The sequence below is a fragment of the Hemiscyllium ocellatum genome, chromosome 12, assembly GCF_020745735.1.
Source record: "Hemiscyllium ocellatum isolate sHemOce1 chromosome 12, sHemOce1.pat.X.cur, whole genome shotgun sequence".
Lineage (NCBI taxonomy): Eukaryota > Metazoa > Chordata > Chondrichthyes > Orectolobiformes > Hemiscylliidae > Hemiscyllium > Hemiscyllium ocellatum.
The window spans coordinates 36,002,966-36,025,834 of NC_083412.1; the positions used below are offsets into that span (position 1 = coordinate 36,002,966).

General features: G+C 38.9%; 1 protein-coding gene across 1 annotated transcript in view; it reads left to right on the forward strand.

Annotated features, from left to right (window-relative positions):
• LOC132820917 (superoxide dismutase [Cu-Zn]-like) overlaps positions 1–22,542 on the forward strand; it is a 35,380-nt gene extending 12,838 nt beyond the window's left edge. The window contains exons 3-5 of the mRNA XM_060833274.1: positions 1,213–1,282; positions 10,775–10,892; positions 22,426–22,542. Of these exons, the coding sequence (XP_060689257.1) occupies positions 1,213–1,282; positions 10,775–10,892; positions 22,426–22,542 (305 nt within the window). The remainder of the gene's footprint in view (positions 1–1,212; positions 1,283–10,774; positions 10,893–22,425) is intronic.
• Positions 22,543–22,869: the final 327 nt, after the last annotated feature.

Below are 22,869 nucleotides of genomic sequence, written 5' to 3' on the forward strand. Positions count from 1 at the left end.
TGTGGAGAAAGACAACCCTTAATTATATTCAATGGGCATCAGCTACTCTCTAAAACTTCTGCGACATGTCCTGGTTCATTATTAATTCGATCTTGACTTACATTGTCAGGCTTTTGTCTATTAACATTACATATCTATTAACATTATTATGGCACTATCCTAAAATCAATTATACTTAGAAGAAAAACATCAGATCTTTTATACAAGTTACATTAAATTATTGAAGTAGAACAAAAATGAATGGCAGGAATTCCAGATCAGAAATTGTAATGTGTTATTTTCTAGATTTTAAGTAACTTTTCTCTTGGAGTATGAGTCCAGCAGTATTTGTTTTATAGTGATACATTGTATATTGCCATAATTAACCACAGCATACTATTTTATTCACTTACAGCAGCAACATGGATGATCTAAGATTTGTGTTTTATACATGTTTGTCCTACTTTAAGTAGAACATTAAGTGGTAATCTCTCTGTGCAGAAACTGTTCAGAATATAAGGCAATTTTAATACTTTATAATCTGAAATCAGTTTAAGGTTCTGACCATCCCAAAATGTCACAAACTCCGTTGGAATATTCAAAAGCAAAATAAATATTAATGGGAAATAAAGTTGTTCGTGTATTAAGAGAAAAAGCAGGGGCTTAAAATTTAAAAGATAGACTTGAAAATTACAGAGCAGTCTCTGCGTCAGATCACCTTCTGTTGCTACATCTTTCTGAACTGAAGCTTGAAACTGACACAAACATTCTAATTTGCAAAGTTACTTATGCAAATAAATAATCCGAGGATCCGTTTATTTTATGTATAGTCTGCACAAATGTATACTATTTCCATTACCAGTAGTCCCTTAGATTGCATTGTCTCTCGCACCTATTACTACCAGTTGAGCATGATTAAACTTACTATATGAAATGTAATGGAAAATGCTGATGTACCAAGGTCCATCCTTAAGAACTTAAAACATAGTCCAGTTCAAATTGGTGTCCCTCGAGCATGGCGAGGTGAAGATAGGTACAGATATCTAATGAAAGACTCCAAAGTGCACCCTTCAGTATCTGAACCAGATACTGCTATTTCTGAGAACACGCACCACAAGAAAATAGAAGGATGATGTTCACTTGAATTTTCATTTATTGCAAATATATATATGGTATTACATAAAAGTGGACCAGTCCTTCAAAAATTTTAAAACTATCAATTTTTTTTTTAAGGTTGTGGCAGTGCTGGACCTCATTACAACCCCTGTAATGAAACTCATGGAGCACCACAAGACAAAAAAAGGTGAGTTTTATCTAAACAGCAAAGTTTGAAATGCTGAATAGTTTATGAAAAACTTTGTTACCATGTTAATTATTTTGACTAAGTACACTTTGGCTTTTCATCTGTATGGCAGATGAAGTATAATGTGGATACAAGTAGGGTTATCCACTTCAGTAGCAAAATCGGAAAGGAAGATTATTAGTTGGATGTCTATAGATTTGGAAAAGGGGAGGTGCAGTGTGACCTGGGTGTCCTTGTGCACCAGTTGCTGAAAGTGAGCATGCAAGTGTAGCAGTTGGTGAAGAAGGCAAATGGTATGTTGGCTTTTGTTGAGAGAGGATTCGAACAGTGAAGCAAGGATGTCTTACTACAATTGCATTGAGCTCTGATGAAGCCACATTTGGAGTATCGTATACAATTTTAGTATCTATGGAGAAAGTGCAACAAAGGTTTACCCGGCTGATTCCTGGGATGGTAGGACTGACATTTGGTGCAAGTCTGGATCGGTTAGGACCATATTCACTGGAATTTAGGAAAAATGAGGGTGATGTCTAAATTGGATTTGTTTCTAATCACATCAGGTTTTGAGTATTTTTAAGTCATATTATATTCCACTGTAATGTTTTTTAAAAAGCAAATCATTTCAGTTGATAAACAAAAATGCCTGTTGAGTGACGTTTTGGAGTCTAGGGATGGACTCAGTCAACTATAACCCTAATACTGAACTTCAAAGTTGGCCCATATTTTAATAAAGTCAGAAGTCACACAACACCAGGGTTTTATTTGAAATCATAAGCTTTCGGAGCACTGCTCCCTCATCATATCCCCTGACAAAGGAGCAGTGCTCCGAACGCTTGTGATTTCAAATAAACCTGTTCGACTATAACCTGGTGTTGTGTGACTTCTAACTTTGTGTATCACGCCTCCACATTATGGCTACATTTGAATACCAGCTGACCAAAGGCACTGATGCAGAATATGTGCTTTAATGGCTATTGTCTGAGGTAGGTAACTAAAATGGGATACTGGAGTGCAGAAATAGAATATGAATGGTATAAAGATTCTTCTCAGATGAAAGACAAATGAATCATTTCACTGGTAACAATGAATGAGAAAAATACTAAGTTTGCTTTGAATCAAGAAGATGCTGTGCCTCAGATTCATTTTGAAAGTTGCTAAATAACTCCATGTGTGTTGCATCTGTACTTTAAACAAACAATATTTTGTTATAGGATCCTTTTAGGAATCAGGAAGAAATTAGTGATCAGGATTGCACTTTGGATAATCTCTGCTTTTTCTTAGAAACTAGAAAATTTTGTGAGCTAAAGAATAGAAATCTCATGACCAAAGCATCCATTTGGTCTAACTGGTTCACTGTGGGATTTAGGAATATAGCTCATTGTGACCAAACTCTTGATGGTTGTTTTTGACATCCATCTGGGATAACAGTCAACATTTTATATCTTGTGTTTATAAAGACGATATGTAAAATTAATCATCATGGTTAAACTTTCCAGTTGCAGTTAGTATAGCAGTGAATGAATTTCATAGCGTCCCATCCACCTTGACTTGTAGCAAATTTTCTCACACGAGCTTACGCCTTCACTTTCTTGATAATGCAATCGATGTTGAGCACATTTGGGGAATCTCATGGCAAGTAAGGTGGTAACGCTTGCCATTGTCAGGACCTTCTAACTATTTAAAGCACAGCTGCACATCATTTCAACGCTGCAGCAAGGATCAACCTCTCACACTGTGGTGTTCATTTCTGAAATCTCAGCATATGGTGCCAAAGAGGGCCAAGCCTACTTCCCACTTCCAACACAGAGTTCCTAAGTTGCTGGGAGACAGGGTCATGGGATGGAAGCAGCCATCGTCTTTGCTGACCCTCACAGATGGCCAGCCTGACAAACGTTTCAGTATGCCAACAGTAGTGTCACAAGAGAGTAAGTGCCACCATTTTCTCATCCTCAAATGTATTGCTCACATTATTACTCTACCACTCCATTGGCATCTCATCAAGTTAGATGGACTACACCTTCCAGCATGTATATGCATCTTGTCTACTCGAGCTCTCATCCTTTCAAACTCAATGCATATTGCATTCTATACATTCTACTTGCTCAGTGGGGACACCTCACTGTCTTTCCTACTTATACACGATCACTAATTTTACTAAGCAGGGGCCATTTGCTAGTATAACAAAAGAATTGCAATTAGTTAAACAAAGTTAAAGCCCAACTTATTCATCCTGGAGGTAAGGTTGTCTCTGATCTTCTGGCTCAATGATTCATTCCTTTTATGTACTCAATGGATAGCTGACCTGGTGAATATCATGATCCTGATCCTTATCTTCATGCTCAGAATATTGCTGTTCATCCCACGATTTTTTCTGCATCCAAGACATTTCCCAACTTTCTCAGCTCCAGTTATGAAGGACAAACTATGCCAGAATGAGGCCCTTCCCAGACTTGCTTTCTCTAGGACCAATTGAACTGTCTTCTGATAAACCCTGACCACTATTGACCAAACCCCACGACTGACTTAACAGGACAGTCATGATTAATCATGCCATCCCCTAGACTTATGTCACAATGATAACCTGACTGACAGTGTCTAGGATCTGGATCCCGAGGTTTGCATGGGACCAAGTGACTGACTGACCAAGGCCAATCCAAAGAACTGGAATAGGACACGTCCTTTGACCACTGTTATCAGTTGCCTGCTGCTTCTATGCTAAAAATCAAGATAAACTGCAGAAGCTGACAATCTGTAAATCTGTGCTCAAGACCTTGTGAGCTAAGAAGGCAATAAGGCTAGGAGCCTCCAAATAAGTGCTGAACTCAGAGCTCTAGCAAAGTAGTGTAGAAACTGGCAGCCTGTAACTCCACAATAGAGTCAGTGATTGCTAAGAAAGCAAGCTAAATGTCCGTGTAAAAGCTTCTTGTGTAGACACATGAAATGCATGACTATCTCTGCACACATTGCAACCTGGAGGAAGCACACAAATCAGCTCCAGGTCTAACGTAAAGTGTTGTAGGCATGAAGAGTTGGCTGAGTTGTTCCAAGAGCAAAGCTCAGTGTGGTGAGACTGATGACTTGCTGATGATGAGCTGCATGGATGAAGGATTGAGGAGGATGGTGGCCCTGGAGCACATGGGTGCATTATGAACCAGTTGTATGAAGCCAGAGTGAGGCATTTAACAAGCTGCACCTGTAGCTGTGTCTGATCTGTCAAACACAGTTTTTGCACTATTTAATTTCATATGGGAGGAGAGAAAAGTTGCAAGTGGATGTAAATAGGGTGAGTTGGGGCGTTAATGGAATACAAGTACATGAATATAGTTAGTCACCAATCATGGGTAAATACCACAAGAATTTCAGAATATAAATGCCTGTTCAACTACAAGATGTGTGCTGTGAAGCATATCAAATTCAGTACCCAAGAGGATTACATTGAATATAGCAGACATTTACCTCGTATGTTCCTGTCACTTAGGTACAGCTGGGAGGACTATACCAGTCATTGAATATATATTGTAAGTATTAAGGCTATTACAATTATAGTAAGGCACAAGAGTGCAACATGATATCTGGAGACAAGTTGAGCTTCTCTTGTAAAGTCTGTAAATTTTCAAATGGAATTAGTTTGTAATCTACTTTTACCAGTTTTAAGAATAAATATTTTTCTGAAAAAAGCACACGATAAGAGTACACAGCTTATAGACTTCTGCTTCCCTCTTTTCTCGTACTGTCACGAATCTTACACCACTATAGTGTACACCACTGGGTCAGGCAGCATCCAAGGGACAGGAGAATCGACATTTCAGGAATGAAGAAGGGCTTATGCCCGAAACGTCGATTCTCCTGTTCCTTGGTTGCTGCCTGACCTGCTGCGCTTTTCCAGCAACACATTTTCAGCTCTGATCTCCAGCATTTGCACTCCTCACTTTCTCCTCTATAGTGTACACCACACAACAATCACGTGCAATTCAACCATTTCAACTTTTCTATTTACAGTGCTGTAGGGCACCCTTAGAGCAACATGGGTGCAGTAAATAGCACCCTGCACTTTGGGGAATACGAATGCCATAGCTGCTTCACTATCATTGGCGAGGAGAAAGGGTATGAAGAGTTGGTGTATGGCAAAAATGAATCTTGTCATCAGTAACTTCCCAGAATCATTTTGTGGATTGGAAAATGCCAAAAATTCTCCAGTGCTCCCAGTAATGAGCCCTGTCCATAAAAGTTGAGGACTGCTGTAATAATTAGCAGTCATAGGATGGGATTGCCACCTAGTTATTCTGAGCAGAAGTCCCCCTGCCAAAGCTGGTATAGTTCAGAGATAATGGGGTGAGGCACTTTCAATTTGCACTTGCAATGTCAAACAGTTGAAGAAAGTGACATTGAGGTCTTTTATGAGGGATCTAATTTACCTGTGCTTCCTGGGCTGAGGTCACACAACATCAGGTTATAGTCCAACAGGTTCATTTGGCAGCACTAGCTGATGAAGCTACCTGATGAAGGAGCAGCACTCTGAAAGCTAGTGCTTCCAAATAAACCTGTTATTGCTGGTGTATTAAATATATTCTAATTGTTGTCTTGTATTGTATTCTTCTCATAGAATCAGCAAAGCTGCAATGTCTCCAACGATGGAGTTATCCACGTGAGCTCTGTGAGCATAGAATTTGTGGGAAAAATGTCAGGACTATTTGCAATTTCAAGTAAAGAACTTTTGAGTTCTCACATCTATAAAAATGAAATGACTTCTCACAGAGCAGCACTGAGGCATTCCAAAGAGATCATACTTATGCCTCAGTTAGAACTAAGCTTCAGTAATAGTTATGTCTGACAACAAAAGTTTTCAATGTCAAATTGGGAGTAGAGTTCTTTATTCAATTATTTACCACGAAAGACACACCTCCTCAAGAAGGAAAAGGTTCCCTTCTGCATCATAACCCTTGCTGTACCCTATTTATAAATCGGTGTGACGGTCTGGCAGATGAAATGTATTGAATTCCAGAACTTTCTGTGGTGTCATAAATCATACAGTACAGGAGAGGCACTTCTTCAGCCCATCAAGTCTCACCAATTAAATCTATTTTAAATGTACATTTACTCCACTTTTTAGCACTTGGCCCATAGTTTTGGATGGCATGACATTTCAAGTATTCATCCAAAAGTACTTATTAAAAGTTTCGAGGTTCTGCACTTCAACTACCCTCCTCGGCAGTGTATTCACATTCCCGGTACCCTCTCGGTGAGATTTATTTTCCTGAAATCCCTTCTAAGTCTTCAACTTATGTTTATGACCTCTTGTTATTGACACTTCAACTAAGGATAACAGCTGCTTTCTGTCCACCCTCTCCATGCCATTCATCATCTTACATACCTCCAGTCAGATCTCCTGTATGCCATCTTTGCTCTCAACAAAACAACCTGAACTAAATTGTGCAACATCCAGGTGAATCTCTTTTGCATGCCCTCCAGTGCAGTCATATGTTACTTATAGTGCAGAGACCAGACCTGCACAGAGTACTCCAACTGTGGCTTTTGTACAGCTTCAGCATAACTTCCCTCTTCTTAAAATCTATGCCGTGACTAATAACAACAGCATCCCAAACACTTTCTTAACTACCCTATTAACCTGTCCTACTGCCTTCAGGAATCCGTGGATGAGCAACCCAAGATCCTTATATTTCTCTGAGCTTCCTAGTGTCCTGCCATTCATTGAATTCTTTCTTATTACATCTTACAAAGTGCATCACCTTTTTTACATACATGGTGTGCATATGTGGAATGAGCTGCCAAAGGAAATGGTAGACGTGGGTAAAATTACAATATTTGAAAGATATTTGGATAGATACGTGATAGGAAATGTTAAGAGGGATATTGACCAAATGCAGTCAAATGGGACTAGTTCAATTTAGGATGCCTGGTTGACATGGGTCTATTTCTGTGCTGTTATGACTGTGACTCTTACTTAGGTTTAAGTTTCATCTGCTACTGATCTGCCCATCTGGTCAATCTATCTATATAATCCTGTAACAAAGACAACCTCCTTCCTCACCGTCAACCACCTGGCCATTCTTTGTAAAGTTATTGTGTAGTTAGCTTTTGAATCCAGCATAATAATATTATGTTGTTGTATTAGTGAGAGTGATTTGCAGGGTCCACCTGTGATGCGCTGTTTTCCTAAAATCCTTTATGTTCCCTTTTTCTATTGCTGTACCTATGGCCATATGACTTTTCAGCAAACCTCCAGTTTTGGTTGAGCCCTTTTGCATCACTATAAATGTGCCTTGAAATTTTTATGCACTTATTGGCCCTATACACCTACATCATGTAGGCTCAAGAATTACTCTGACCTGCTTAAACGGTACCACGATCATCACCTTCGCTCCCACTCCACTCCCGTTTCCCTCACCCAGTACAATGAAATTTATCCCAGACATGAATTGACACTTTCTCCAGGACTTCCACCCTATATAAACCCCCCTGACCGTTGTTGACCTAAATCCAATGACAGACTTTGCTCCACCCCAGGATTGACTCAGCAGAATACCTTGAGATCATGGCTCACCTCCCATACTGATGTCTCATTCCAATTGAGACATGTACCTGTAATCTCTTGCATTTTACCTGCAGAACTGATCGTGCCTAATTCCCAGGCCGCAAAGACATTGATCACCAGACCACAGTAGAACCAATACTTGACTGACTGTGGCGAATCCCCTGGATTGAAATGATCAGTGTTTTGATGAATGACAGTTCTGATTCATTCAAATTTCTGCTGTCTACTGTATACAATTCTGTGAGCCCCATAATCTCCAAGCTCCCTCGGCTGTTGTGTCCTAATGAGTAGAAGCTTAAAACTTTGTACTTGTTTTCCAGTGGCTTATGATCTTAATGTTTTCCTGCTTTATCTCCCTAACTATAGTTTTCACTCTCACAGTGGATTTCTCTTCAGCATGCATTTCTTAGTTGTTACTATTGTTAAGTATTCATTCAGTCACTATATTCCTGACCGTTGAAATTCCCTAAATGGAATGTTCCATGTTGACTGTTCCTTCCACTTCTAAGATTCTACCTTGATAACTTATGATTTTCATATTAACCCCTCTACATTGATTCTCTTTTTCCAAAGGTTTAATGATGACCATCTTTTTTGGACATGACAGTTCAACATAAGTGTGGTTCTTTTAAAATATAAAATTAGACTGTGTCCCCTTGACAGTAGAAGAGTTGAAATTTTGAGGATTTTCTTACGGACCTTTACTTTGCTGAAAACTTGTTGGAGTAGAAATGGCTCATTTGGCAGCAGATTTGTTTTGTAGTTTCTTTCTCTAATTATGGTTGGCTTATTATTTTTTTCCCTTTCTGTAATAACCTGAGACTTATTCTGCATTACATCAAATTAACTTCTGACCAGATAAATCAGGTGATATGCTTTAATAGTTTCAGCTGAACTTGGCAGAGGTTTCACATCTAAAGATGCAACTTGGACAATGTTTGCTCGTCTTTCTGGTTTGATTATATTTATTTTTAAACTGGATGTTCAGTGAATTATATCGCCATAGTCAAGGAAACTGCTCCTTGACTAATTTACAAGTAGTAACCACAGAGGGTTTTTTTTAGGCACAGAGGTTTCAATGGATATTCCCCTTTGAGATATATTGATGAAAGAGGAGAAGGAGAGAAAAAGGGAGCTCAATGTGGCACTAGTGCCAATGGATTAAATCAAACTGTCTCTCTCTCCAAGCAGTTTCTAAGTGAGGAACTGTTTTGCATATTTAGGTTCACAAAGGAATCTTCAGCTGACCTAGTTTCTACATGTTAAACTTCCATGCCTGATTTAATAGTCAAATATGTTGACAACTAATAGCAAAGCTGGGTACCTAATTTTTCATGCCACTGATTCATTTGATATTGTATGTAGACCTACTATAACAGCAGTTAGAGTGCTATCCTATCCAACATTCCCAAGGCAGTCAGTGTTATTTTTAGGAGAGCTTGGACAAGTAACCATTCTGATATAATAGAAGCATGAAAGAACTGTTCATTTCCATCATGTTGTTACTTTCCTCAGAATTCAGAAGGCAGTATGAGATCCACATTTCACCAACCATCCTCTCTGTAAGTCCATCAAATTATCACAATCAAATGGGACTGCATGGTTGGGTTTGTGAATCACAGCAATTAATTCTCCATATTATTACCAATACAAATTAATACAAAGTGATACCTTGGAATCTGACTTTAATTCGTTCCAGGAAGCTATTCTAATTCCGAAACTCTTTTCCCCATAAGAAATTATGGAAAGTGAATTAATCCGTTTCTAGACCCAAAAAAAACATTTTCAAGACACTGTTAATTGCAAATACACATGGTTAAGGTAAAATAAGATGAGCAAATGACCTAAATATCAAGTAATAATAATAAAAACAATAAATAAATGTATTAACATGAAAATAACTTAATTTACCTTAGTGAGGAGTGCTAATGGTGCATGTGGAAGCTGGAGAGGAGGAAGGACTTCCTCTTACTCTTATTTCCTTCACTGCTCTTCTTGGGTGCCATGGTGAATGCACAAGGGTGATAACTTTAAAAAAACCCAGCACAAATTAAGGTGAAAACACGAGGTAAACTAGTGATGGACACACGAGAGATGCTTTCACGACTACTTCCCGGGACAAACTGAACAAACAATGTGCGACCTGAACTGTCTGTGGCGTTCGGATTCTGAAAATGTGTTGGGATTTTAGGGCAAAATTTTCCCGAAATAATTGTTCGGATTCCAATTTGTTCAAACAATAGGGCGTTCGGATTCGGGGGTCAGCACTGTACTTTGCGATTCTAACAATTATTTCTGAGAGGGATTACGGCTGTCAAGATAAATCATCATTTATTACTGTTTTTACCTTCGAATGTATGAGAACTGTCTAGTTTGGAGGACATTTGGTTACTCAATGTCTATGGCTGCTCATGCGGAGGACTGCACAGATAATCAAGGAGGAGGAAGAGTGTGACTGTACGTCATCTTTAAACCCAAACACAATTCTTCAATGGCAGGTCCACTGAGTAACTTGTAAGCCAACTTGGGACCATTGGAATTCAATCACATCGTGTGCAACTGACATTAAATGTGAACCAGGTGTATCAAATTTATTTTTCAAACTTGTCATGAATAGATTTAGACTCTCGCCATAACCACTGAACAACTAGATTCAGCTTGAAAAGAGCTGCTACTGCATTAGACTAGATAAAATTGTGTCCATCATGGCAAGATAAAGATGCGAAAGGTGAACTATTTATACATTATTTACTGAATTTTATCACTTTTTTCATACTTTGAGTCTAGAAGCAATTAAATTGGAAAATTCTGACATATTTTGTCATTGACATTAGTTGTGATGCTTTGCTGAATTGAAGTAAAGTTCTTGGCAGCTACATGGCTTAAATAATAAGAATATGTTTAATTATGATTAAATCCCAATTCTTAAATCCATTTAGACATGTAGGCGACCTGGGCAACATAGAAGCTGATGAAAATGGAGTAGCCTGTGTTGAAATGGAAGACCGACTTATTCGCTTAGCTGGAAAGTATTCTGTTATTGGACGTACTTTGGTGGTAAGTGTTAATTCTGTACTGTCAAGTAGTGTACCAGTACACGGGCTATAGCGCAGTTTGAAGAAGCTGCCTTCTTTTCTTCTCTCAGTTTCTTACTTCAGCAAAATAGATGTAACCAAAGTTAATATTACAGATGTGGAGAGATGATAGAATAGTCCCTGGTTTTACGACCTCTGACTGACTGACTGAAGGCAAGTGTGTTTTTGAAAAATTGTTCGAACACTCTGAGTGCTGTAACTTCAGAATAGACAAATTACAATGTTTCTGGTTTGTTCTCGAAAGGATTTTTTTAAAATAGCTCACCAAATGCGACAGCATGCACGTGCGTATACAGGAAGAGGTATGAGAAAAGAAGTAGCATGCACTTAAAAGTATAACTATTCACTAGCATATTTGCTTGCTTTGAGATGAGGTCTTGAAATCTTTTTGATTCCCTTCTTTAAGGAAATAAAAGTTAGACAGTTATGAAGATTTGTAGTAACTTACTGCTTGTAAAGACTGGTTTCTTGGGTTTCAAGTATAGTCAATCAATAGATGAAAGCTAGCATGAATTTTGTGCCATTGGATTTTAAGCTGCGTTCAGTTCCTTTTGCTTCTCTGGCATTCTGTTTCTTTGTCTCTGACTACTTTTCTTAAAACATCAGAAATCTGGTTCCTCTCTCATGATCATTGTGTCTTCTTTCATTGCCTGCACTAATGATCTCTGATGCTTTGGCCATGACATACAGTGGTGTTTGAGTTTCCTCCACTTAAATGTACTTATGATATATTCACATTCATCTCACAACCATTCTTTAGAATCCTATTCCAAAGCCATGAAATCTGTATGTCTATTCTGAACTAGTATTAATAATTGTTTGGGTAATAGCAGCCATTAATGTTCAGGATGATTTGTTAAATTGTTGGTACCTCTCCATAAAATGTCTCAGAAAATCAGTTGTGTTTAATGCCTTGTCCAAACATGCAGACTAAATTCCAGAGTCTGACTATTTCCATATATTAACAGATAAAAGAATCACTTTACCCGATGACAAGGTGGGAGGCAGATTTGGATCTAGACAGGATGATAGTCTGGAGGAAGCAGTTTCAGAGTGTGTAAGGGAGAACCAAGTTTAAAGCGGGAACAGGATAGCATGGGAATCTGGACCAGAGTGGATGAAGGGAAGTCAACTCCTTGGGAAATTGAGGGACAACAGTTCAAGTGGATAAAATTGGGACAGTTTAAGGAGAGGAGGTTGGGTCGAAAACAGATGAAGGGGAGTTGGTTCTGGAAGAGGTGAAGTGGAGACCCGACCTTGGGGGTGAGAAATGTTGAAGACTGATTAGAGTCTGGAAGGGGAAAGGTGGCTCATCTCCTGGGGAGCTGGAGGGGTTTGGGTCTGAATAGGCAGAAAGGGGAATCTGACTTGAAGCGATGAAAAGGGTGTCGGTTCACAAGCAGGTGAAGAGACACATCAGCTGAATCATAGGATTTTTGAACTCTTGTAGGATTTTTGAATTCATTGCTCTTGAGAGGGATCTGTGCCTTTTTAAAGTATCGGGTATATGATCGTTCTGAACATAAAATGGCTCAATTGAAGGGAGGTTTTTTTTTGGAAGAAATTTGAAGATGGCTTTGAAAGTTGCTAAGAGTGTTCTAGAAGTATTTAGATATAAAGTGAATTATTTGAAGACTAAAGCCAAACTGAATGAATTAGCAGATAAATTGGGGAAGAAATAAAAGCAGAATCTCAAGGATAAAGCACCAGGACCCAGGTTCAATTCCAGCCTTGAGTGACTGTCTGTGTGGAGTTTGCACGTTCTCCCCATGTCAGCACAGGTTTCCATTGGGTGCTCTGGTTTCCTCCCACAGTCCAAAGATCTGCAGGTTAGGTGAATTGGCCATGCTAAATTGCCCTATACTGTCCAGGGATGTGTCAGCAAGGTGTGTTAGCCATGGTAAATATGGGGTCGGGTGGTATGTAGACTTGATGGGCTGAATAGCCCGAACTGTACTGTAGGGATTGCATGAACGCGCTTAACTTATGGTATACTAAGGAGGTAGAAATGGTTCAGGACAGGCATGAAAATTCTTCTGTAAAGTATTGACAAGAATAATCAGGCAATTGGAGATTGACATTTTTTTAAAAGAGATCTCAAAAAGGGAACCCATTCCTAATAATTTGAATCAAGGAGGTAAACCTTTATTGAGAGAGAATGAAGCAATCAGTCACTGAACTGGCTTAATGATACTTGTCTTCTAGACAGATTAATGAAGGTAATATTAACTGGAGGTTCACAAGGGTTTTGCAAACCAGTCTTGTTGTACAGTTGAATTAAAGGTAATTAAATTAAATGAGTAAAATAAATTCATATAGTAGAAATTGACTTTATTTTGGGAAACAACTTGGTAGGTTCAAGAATATTGGCTTCACCAAGAACGATGGAACAACTAGTAGATACTGAACTGTTAGAAGAGGAACGTATTGGATTGTTTTCAGACTCTGTTGTGACCGGATCTCAGGCCCATAGAATTAAACAGGAAGAAAAGTCTATTAAACAAGCAGTGGATTTGGAAATTTAACCGAAACGACTGAAAGCAAAAAAAATGAGACTGATGTATTTAGCCCATATGTTTTGATAGTAATCCAACAAATGGATGTCAAATTAAAAAAAAAGGAACCTTGATTATCCGGCAAGATCGCAAAGTCCTGATGCTTGGCTAAATTATGTTATCCAGCATTCAGTTATCTGGAATTCGATTAACCGAATGAAATACACATTGCTTGTGTCCTTCTGATAATTGAGGATCCTTGGACGTTGGATCAGAGACAATACTGGTGGTGTGTTAATATTTGAAAAATGAAGTGTTAATGATTAAGTGGAGATCACCTCAACGACCCTGATAATGAATGGACAGTGTTGTTCAGAGTAGTGTATTGATATTTTACACGTGGCTCTCAAAATTCTGATGGTTGATCACTTAGGTATTAGCAAAACACAGGCTAAGCTGTTATAACCTACTTACTAGTCTGAACTACATAACAATGTAGTTACGTTTTCAGACATACTTACATGTCAGATAATGGGGAAAACCCAGCTCTCCATTAAACTGTGACTTTAACTTTAATTCCAGTTTTTGAAGAACCATTTAATAGTTTGTCTAGAACCCCTGCCTAGAACTAGGAAGGGAACCAGCATGTTTGAAAAATTATGAATGTTTCCACAGATTTCCTGAAGCAGAGCCTTCAGTGAAAATTACTGCAAAAATCGTGGCGAAAAAGTTAGTTCAAAGTTTCTTTTTAACCAAGATATGGATCATTTAAAGATATGCAATCAAATGAAGATTTAAATATTTAAAGAAATTATGAATAGTTTGGAATAAAACAATTTATCTCTACTCATCACCCATTATTACAAGGTGCATTTGAAAGAAGATATCATTCGAGCTTATTGCCAAGAACATTCTAATTGATTTGGAATTTTACTGTCACTATTTGCCCAAATTAATCCATGGGACATGATTTTGAACTAATATCTGGACTTGAGGTAAGAGCTCAGCTCTCCACCTCATGCAGAGTTGGACAAAGAGTTTCATTCCAGAAGTGAGATGAGAGTGACAGCCCTTGATATTAAAGTTGCATTTCGCTGAAGGTGGCACTAAGGAGCCTGAGCAAAAATGGAATCAAGGGGCAAACTCTCCACTAGTTGGAGTCATGCTGGGCATATTCGAAAATGGTTGTGGTTATTGGAGGTAGTCACCTCAGGTCCAGGACGACTCTACAGGAGTTTCTAGATAATTTTTAGAGTTGGGTAAAAAGCAGCAAGTAACATTTGCACTACACAAATGCCAGGAAATGACTGTCACGAATAAGTGCTAGTCTAATCACTATCCCTTGACATTCAATGGTGTTACCATCACTAAATCTCCCACTACCAATATCCTGGCGATTACCTTTGACCAGAAACTCAACTAGACATGCCATGTAAATACAGTAGCCTCAAGAGCAGATCAGAAGCTATAAATACTGTAGTGAGTAACTCGCCAAAACCTGTCCACCATCTAAAGGCACAAGTCAGGAGTGTGATGGACTTGTTTGAAGGAATACAGCTCCAACAACACTCAAGAAGCCTGACACCATGAAGGACAAAGCAGCTCACATAATTGGCACCACATACACAAACATCCCTATGATACTTAGCAGCAATGTGTAATGTCTACAAGATGCACTGCAGAAATTCATTAAATGTCCTTCTCCACACTTTCCAAACCCACAACCACTTCTATGTAGGACACACAGCAGATATTTGAGAATACGGCTACCTACAACATCCTCTCCAAGCTACTTGTCATTCTGGCTTGGAAATATATTGCTGTTCCTTCACGGTCACTGGGTCAAAATCCTGGAATTCCCTCCCTAAGGATCATACCTACAGTTCATAGACTGTAGCAGGTCAAGAGGGCAGCTGACCATCACCTTCTCAAGAGCACCTAGGGATGGCCAGCCAGTGACATCCCAAGAGTGAATAAAAAAGGACTACTTAATTAGTTAAGGAGAAATTAGTAAACTGAAACTCAAACTATGCTTCTAGCTGATGTTTGGAGACAATTTGATCATATAATGTAAATTGGCTAAAACATTTTTAAAAGGTACATAACCAAATAAAATAAAGCAGATGGAAAGGCCAAACCTTGAAATATTGTGACAAGAGATAAGGTGTTAGTGCTGTTACCTATCCTGGAGAATCATTGAAAACAAGTTCACTGGACTTTACTCAATATCAGAAAGGAACTGAATGTGTAGTAAGTACACCAGCTGGGATGATGACTTTGTTTGTCTTGATGGAACCCGCTTGCATTCAAAACAAGCTGAAAAACAGATGATGAAAACTCATCACAGGCAATAATGGATATTATGTCATTTAAGACATCCACCATTCTTTAACTCCAAAATTAAAATCCCAATTTGTGAGTTTATAGTTTGTGTATATAACAAAGATCAGATAAAAATGTTGAGTGAAATACAGAATAATAATAGTGTAATTCACTACCATGCGAAGTGCTTGAAATAGGTAACATGAATGCACTTATAGATAGGTTTTATGCAAAGAGAAGGGTGAAAGTAATAGAGATGGGGCAAAAACCCAGAATTTTCCCTCGGATGTAGGTCATTAAGTCTTGTTCGCCTTCATACCATAATGAATTTTCCCTAGTGATAATGGATGCTCTAAGTTCGTCCATTTCTATAATTTTTGTTTTACATATTATTGTTGGGATAATATTAGTGTCTTTAATGAAAACTGAGGCAAAATATTGAATTAGTGATTCCAACGTTTATGTATTCCCTATGGTTAATCCCCAGTCTCATCCACCAAGGGCCCAGTGTTCACTTTTGCTACTCTCTTCCCTTTTATATACTTGTATGAGTTTTCATTATCAGTTATTGCTTTGTGCTAGTTTATTTCATAATTTACCTTTTACTCTTTGTGAATTTATAGTAACCATTAGGGAAACTTTTAAAGATAACTACCTTCCAGCCTGCCACTCGTCTTTGCAATATGATATGTCTTAGTTTTTGTCTTTACGTTATCTTTAACTTGCTTGCTAAGCCTTCGATGTTTGTTTCCCCTCTTACAATGTTCCTTCCTTTTTGGAATATATTTTACTTTGGAGAAATTGAGTATTTCCTCAAATACATGCCACTGCTCATTAACTCCCCTACCTTTCTTGTCTTCCTGCCCAATCTATCAGTGCCAGATCTGTCCTCATACTATATAACGACCTTTATTTGATTCCAGAATGTTAGTGTGAGTCTCCAGTTTCTTGTCTTTCAACTAAGTTTGAAACTTGAGTATGCCATGGTTACTCTTTCCTCGAAGATTCTTTTGCAATGAGATTATTCATTGGTCTCACATTGGCTATTGTGTAACAATCCAGAATAACCTGTTTATTTCTACAACATATTGCTCCAAGAAACAATAGCTAATACTTTCAATGAACTCTCCCTCAAGACAACCCTTGTCAATTTGATTAATCCAGTCTAAATACATATTAAAATCATTAATCATCACTGCTGTACCTTTGTTACAAACCCTCAGTATTTCCGCTTTACTTCACTGCAGGATTACTTTTTAAGAACCTAAAATTTACCCTGTTCAGGGACTTCTTTCCCTTGCTGTTTCTTCTACCCAGACTGATGACTTGAAGGAAAAGCAAGGAATTTATGTTAACCTTATCCTAAGCACCGGTTTGGCCTCAAATAAGTTCTTCAGGCAATTCTGGCATTGCAACTTAAGAAAGACATGAAGACATTAGAGATGGTGCAGAAAAAACAATTGCAAGAATGGTCCTCTAAAGGGGGGACTTCAGATACATGTATAGATTGTCATTCTTTTCCTTGGAGAACAGAAGATTGAGAGATTGATACAGATATTCAAACATATTGTCAAAAGATATAAAGTAAAAGATAGAGGTGACACAATGAAAATCTTTTTTCATAAGCAAGTTTTTAAGATTCAGAATGCAGTGAGTATGGTTTAATCAAGGCATTCCAGAGGAATTTGGATTTTTGTTCTGTAAATCTGCAGGCTAAATGGAAAAATTGAAGAAATGACACTCTGAGTTGTTGCATCAGAGAGCCAACACACACAGTGGATTATGTAACAATAAAGGGTATTCTAGTCTATTCTAAATGGTTCCTCTGTGCTGTAACCATTTTCATGGTTTGATTTTTAAAAAAATTGAATTGCCTTGTATAAATCCATGCATAATCATCATTTCCATAGACATTCCCATTTCTGTGCTTCTTGTTAGTTTGGTTAAATGTGAGGGATTGCATTTTGGTTTTAAAAAAACAAGAACAGGACTTGTACAGTCAATGATAGGACCCTGAGTAGTAGTGTCAAAGAGAGACCTAGGGGTTCAGGTAATAGTTCTTTGAAAGTTGTATCACAAGTGGACAGAGTGGTTAAGAAGGCATTTAGTACACTTGCCTTCATTGCTCAGATCATTGAGTATCGGAGTTGAGATGTCATGTTGACATTGGACAGGACTTTGATGAGGCCATGTTTGGAGTACTGTGTGCAATACTGGTCACCTTACTATAGGAAGGATATTAAATTGGGAAGGGTTCAGAAAAGAGTTACCAGGATGTTGCCATATTGGAGAGTTTTGAGTTGTAAAGATGGGCTGTGACTTTTGCACTGGAGTGTAGGAAGTTGGAGGTGACCTTATACAGGTTTATAAAATCATGAGGGGCATTGATAAGGTGAATAGCAAAGGTCTTTTCCCTAGGGTAGGTGAGTGATTTCTAAACTAGGGGGACTATTTTTAAGTTGAGAGGAGAAAGATTTAAAAGAAACGCTGGGGCAACTTATTCACACAGAGGGTGGTTTGTATGTAGAATGAACTGCCAGATGAAATGGTAGATGCAGGTGCAGTTACAACATTTAAAAGACATTTGGACAGGTACATGAATAGGAAATGTTTAGAGGGGTATGGGCCAAATGCAGGCAAGTGGGTCTAGTTCAGCTTGGGAAACATGGTCAGCATGATGAATTGGATTGAAGGGTCAGTTTCTATGCTTTATGACTGACTTGCTCAAAAAAAATAGTCTTGTTAGATGTGACAAATTCATATTGCCTTTCTGATCAAGTCAATTTTAAGTGCACCTTGTGTTCCTAATTAGATTGCAATAATTTCCACATAATAAAGAAACAGACTGTACGGCTTGGTTCCTTTTCTTTTACCGTTCTTAATGACATTTGTAGTTTTCCAATCCAAAGGGATAGTCTGAGCTTGGAAGGTAATAGCAAAATCATTTGCATTTTCCTCATCTAATAGCTTTAAGGCCTTGGTAGAAATCATCATATGCTTAGCATTTATTAGTCTTCAGTGCTATTATCTTTTCTTGCCCGGAGTAATTAAACGTGTCTGAATGTAAAAGTTCTTAAGACAAATACCACCAGTGTTTTATGTAACTGGGATGTATTCACATTATTTGTGAAATTTAAGTTCATGGTAGTTTTGTTGCATGAGGTAACCTTCTTCTTGTCATCCAGTGCAGTTAAATTTCCATAAAATCAGCTCTTTCTGCAGGACCAGCAACCTGTTATAATCTGGAGCTGTAGCTTACTGGGATTCTTTGAATGTAAAGATTAGTATTTCTGTAAAGATTTTTTAATATTGAACAACTTGCATTTTAAGCACCTCTTTTACTACATGCATAACTGTTGCTTTACTTATATTGTTACTAGTCAATGAATTTAATGGAAATTTGACAGGCTGTTTTGCAGTGCTGCTACTTGGTTTAATTATCATTGGTTCATTCTGTGGGCAAAACCTTAAAATAAAATGGCCAGCAAAGCTAAGGAAAGATCATGGGCTAAATTATACATCTGTTTGAATAAGTGCTAGTTGCGTTGAATTTTTGGAGTGTTTTTCCACCACTAGCCTGAGCCAATTTTGTCACTATATCTTACCAATCTTTACCATATCTTGTTAATTATCTACTCAGCGGCAGAGATACCTCTATCTTACAGGATTCTAGACCCATCTTCCCATATGCAGTCCCATGCACAACTTATCCTTCCAGGATATCCCAGAATTGACTAGCATCCATCTTTAAAATGCAAAAGTATATCCTGCATTACACAGGGCAGAGAAGTGAAATATGGTGGCCCACGTTTTAAGCAGTAACCAGGAGGTCCTGCTGAACAGGGAAGGTGTCATCTTTTCCCCCCAGGATCAGCAGCAGTGTCCATGACACTAGACTTTCTGAGCCTGATCCAATGTGTGACCCAGTGCAGTCTCAACCATGTAGAAAGAAAGCCAGTGGTTTTCTACCATCTTAAGTGCCACCATTATCTCGCTGATATTTTGTACTAATAAATCCACCACCCGCTAAGTCTTGTTCTACTATGCTCATGGTTGCCTGCAAAGTCTTCCCTTGCAATCTTACTCACACCACTAACTCTGTATGCCATCTGTACTGTCTCCTCACTTAGTCATCTCTCAACCAGGCTTAATAAGCTGCGCCAGCCTTAGTTTGTTATGAAGTCATAGAGCCATACAAACACGGAAACAGACCCTTTGGTGTTGTGGTTCTGTTTGCTGAGCTGGGAATTTGTGTTGCAGACGTTTCGTTCCCCTGTCTAGTTGACATCCTCAGTGCTTGGGAGCCTCCTGTGAAGTGCTTCTGTGATGTTTCCTCTGGCAGTTATAGTGGTTTGAATCTGCCGCTTCCAGTAGTCAGTTCCAGCTGTCTGTTGCAGTGGTCGGTATATTGGGTCCAATGAAGTTGCATCAGGACATTATTCAAAAGGGCCACAACACACTGCAGCACACCTGAACTACAAGAAGAGGAAGAAGAACACCTATACAAGGTATTCACCAAAAACGGATACCCGCGCAATTTCATCAACAGATGCCTTAGGGAAAGACAACTAAATGAGGACATGCCACAACCCAAAGGATTGGCCACACTCCCATACATCAGGAGCATTTCTGAACTGACAGCCAGACTGCTGCGACCACTAGGACTCATAACAGCACACAAACCAACAGCCACTCTCGGACAACAACTCACCAGGACAAAGGACCCGATACCCAGCATCAGCAAAACCAACGTAGTGTACAAAATCCCATGCAAGGACTGCACAAAACACTACATAGGACAACAGGAAGACAGCTAACAACCCGCATCCACGAACACCAACTAGCCACGAAACGACACGACCAGCTATCCCTAGTAGCCATACACTCAGATGACAAACAACACGAATTCGATTGGGTCAACACCACTATTATAGGGTAGGCCAAACAGAGAACAGCCAGGGAATTCCTTGAGGCATGGCACTCATCCACAAATTCTATCAACAGACACATTGACCTAGACCCTATATACCGGCCACTGCAGCGGACAGCAACTGATAACCGGAAGCAGCAGATTCAAACCAGTATAAATGCCGGAGGAATCAGCACAGAAGCACTTCACAGTAGGCTCCCAAGCACTGAAGATGTCACCTAGAAAGGGGACGAAACGTTTGCAACAAAAACTCCCAGCTCGGCGAACAGAACCACAACATATTGGGTCCAGGCTGATGTGCTTATTGATTGAATCTGTGGATAAGTGCCATGCCTCTAGGAATTCCCTGGCTGTTCTCTGTTTGGCTTGTCCTATAATAGTAGTGTTGTCCCAGTCAAATTCATGTGGCTTGTCATCTGCGTCTGTGGCTACTAAGGATAGCTGGTCGTGTTGTTTCGTGGCTATTTGGTGTTCATGGATGCGGATCTCTCACAAGAAAAATGACAGTCCACAATAGGGCAGCAAGGGTGATCACAGGTGGTGGCTGTCTGAAATTTGGCTCCTCAGCCCTTGGGTGGAGAGCACCCCAACTAACCATCCCAAGCAGTTGACTGGCTGAGATCAAACCCTTGAACTGGTACAGTGAGTGCCCTTGACTTACTGTGCTGGGACCTGATTGAAAGTTAGCCCCCTTGGCTTCACTGAAGACAACTGACACCCATGACAAGCTTCCTGGTCAGCAGTACTTAATTGTGTGCAGCAGAGGGGTCAAAATAAGGATGCTGAGAGTATCCAGATAGGTCAGAGCAAGTGAGTGAGCACTAACAGAAAGCAAACAGGCTGGATATGCAGTCTGATCCAAACCACAAAGTGGCGCTTATCCCTAAGTGTAGTGTCCGTGCAGCAACAATGCAATGATAGTTGTTGGTTCAGCCTGAGATGCCACTTTGAAGTGCAGAAGTTGGCTGTAAGCTTATGGGAGATGTGCATATGGCTGGTGCCCGTGGAATATTGCCTGAGGTGTGGATTCTAAGTGTGCAACTGAGTCCTTTTGAACTGAAGGATACCCGCTGTAACTTCCACATTGATAGTGTTTGACTTTGAATATGTTTGGTACGTTTTAGGAAGCAGAATAATGGAGGTGAGTGAGTTGTAGCATTTTTGTGGCATCTTTAATGAACAGTAATTCCCCTTAATTGACAATAGACCACTACTTAGCAAGAAACTGCCATGCTGCAGATGCAACAACTCTTTCTCAACGTCAAGGTAGGTCTCATCAGACAACTTGGCATGGTTTTACTATAACCCACGGTCATTCAGGGCTCTTAGATGGAGTGGAACTGTAAAGTTTCAAATAGTACCACTTAGATTTTAGAAAAAAAAATCCGTTGTTATAGATCATTTTGAACTTTGATGTGAAAATTAGATTTCTTTCAAAGATATAAATGGTAGTTATCCATAGTCTTGAAATGTAATGTAGCTTTCATGTAAAATCTATAAGTTCATATATCCTCAAACTTTACTACATTTCTATCCAACAGTTAGAAATATACTTTATGAATATGCACATACTTCAGATTAACTTGTTGTAACCAAAATTGTACTTTAGTTTTAACTGAATTTTCAAAAACTCTTTAGGTATTTTGGACCATGAGAGCAACTAATATCTTATAAAGCAGCTTACTTGCATTAAGTCTTGTGCGTTTACTAATGTGATGGACTGATTGTGATGTATCTTTTCCTTTAAGGTTAATGAAAAGGAAGATGATCTGGGCAAAGGTGGTAACAACGAAAGTCTTGAATCAGGAAACCATGGAGCAGGTGTAGCCTGGGGTATAATTGGTATAGATGAAGACCCCAAGTAAATATTTAGCAAAGAATTCTGGTTAGAGACACGATACTGATCTCATAGACCTAAAACTGTAGTCATTGTTATAGATCACAATTGCATAGTTTATAAGTGCATGCATGTTGTTGGAAACAATATGAAATTAACTGTCTGTCAGGAACTTAATCTTCAGGGCCTGTTTTTAAAAGTTCACATGTTACCTCTAAAGTTGGGGCTAACTTGAACATGCTTTCTGTAGCTTTGAGCACTGATATCAAAGAATGACTTGGATGAGTTATTGAGTACAGCACTTCAAGAGATCTGAATCGATATATTTCTAAAACTGAAGTGACCTAGGTTAATA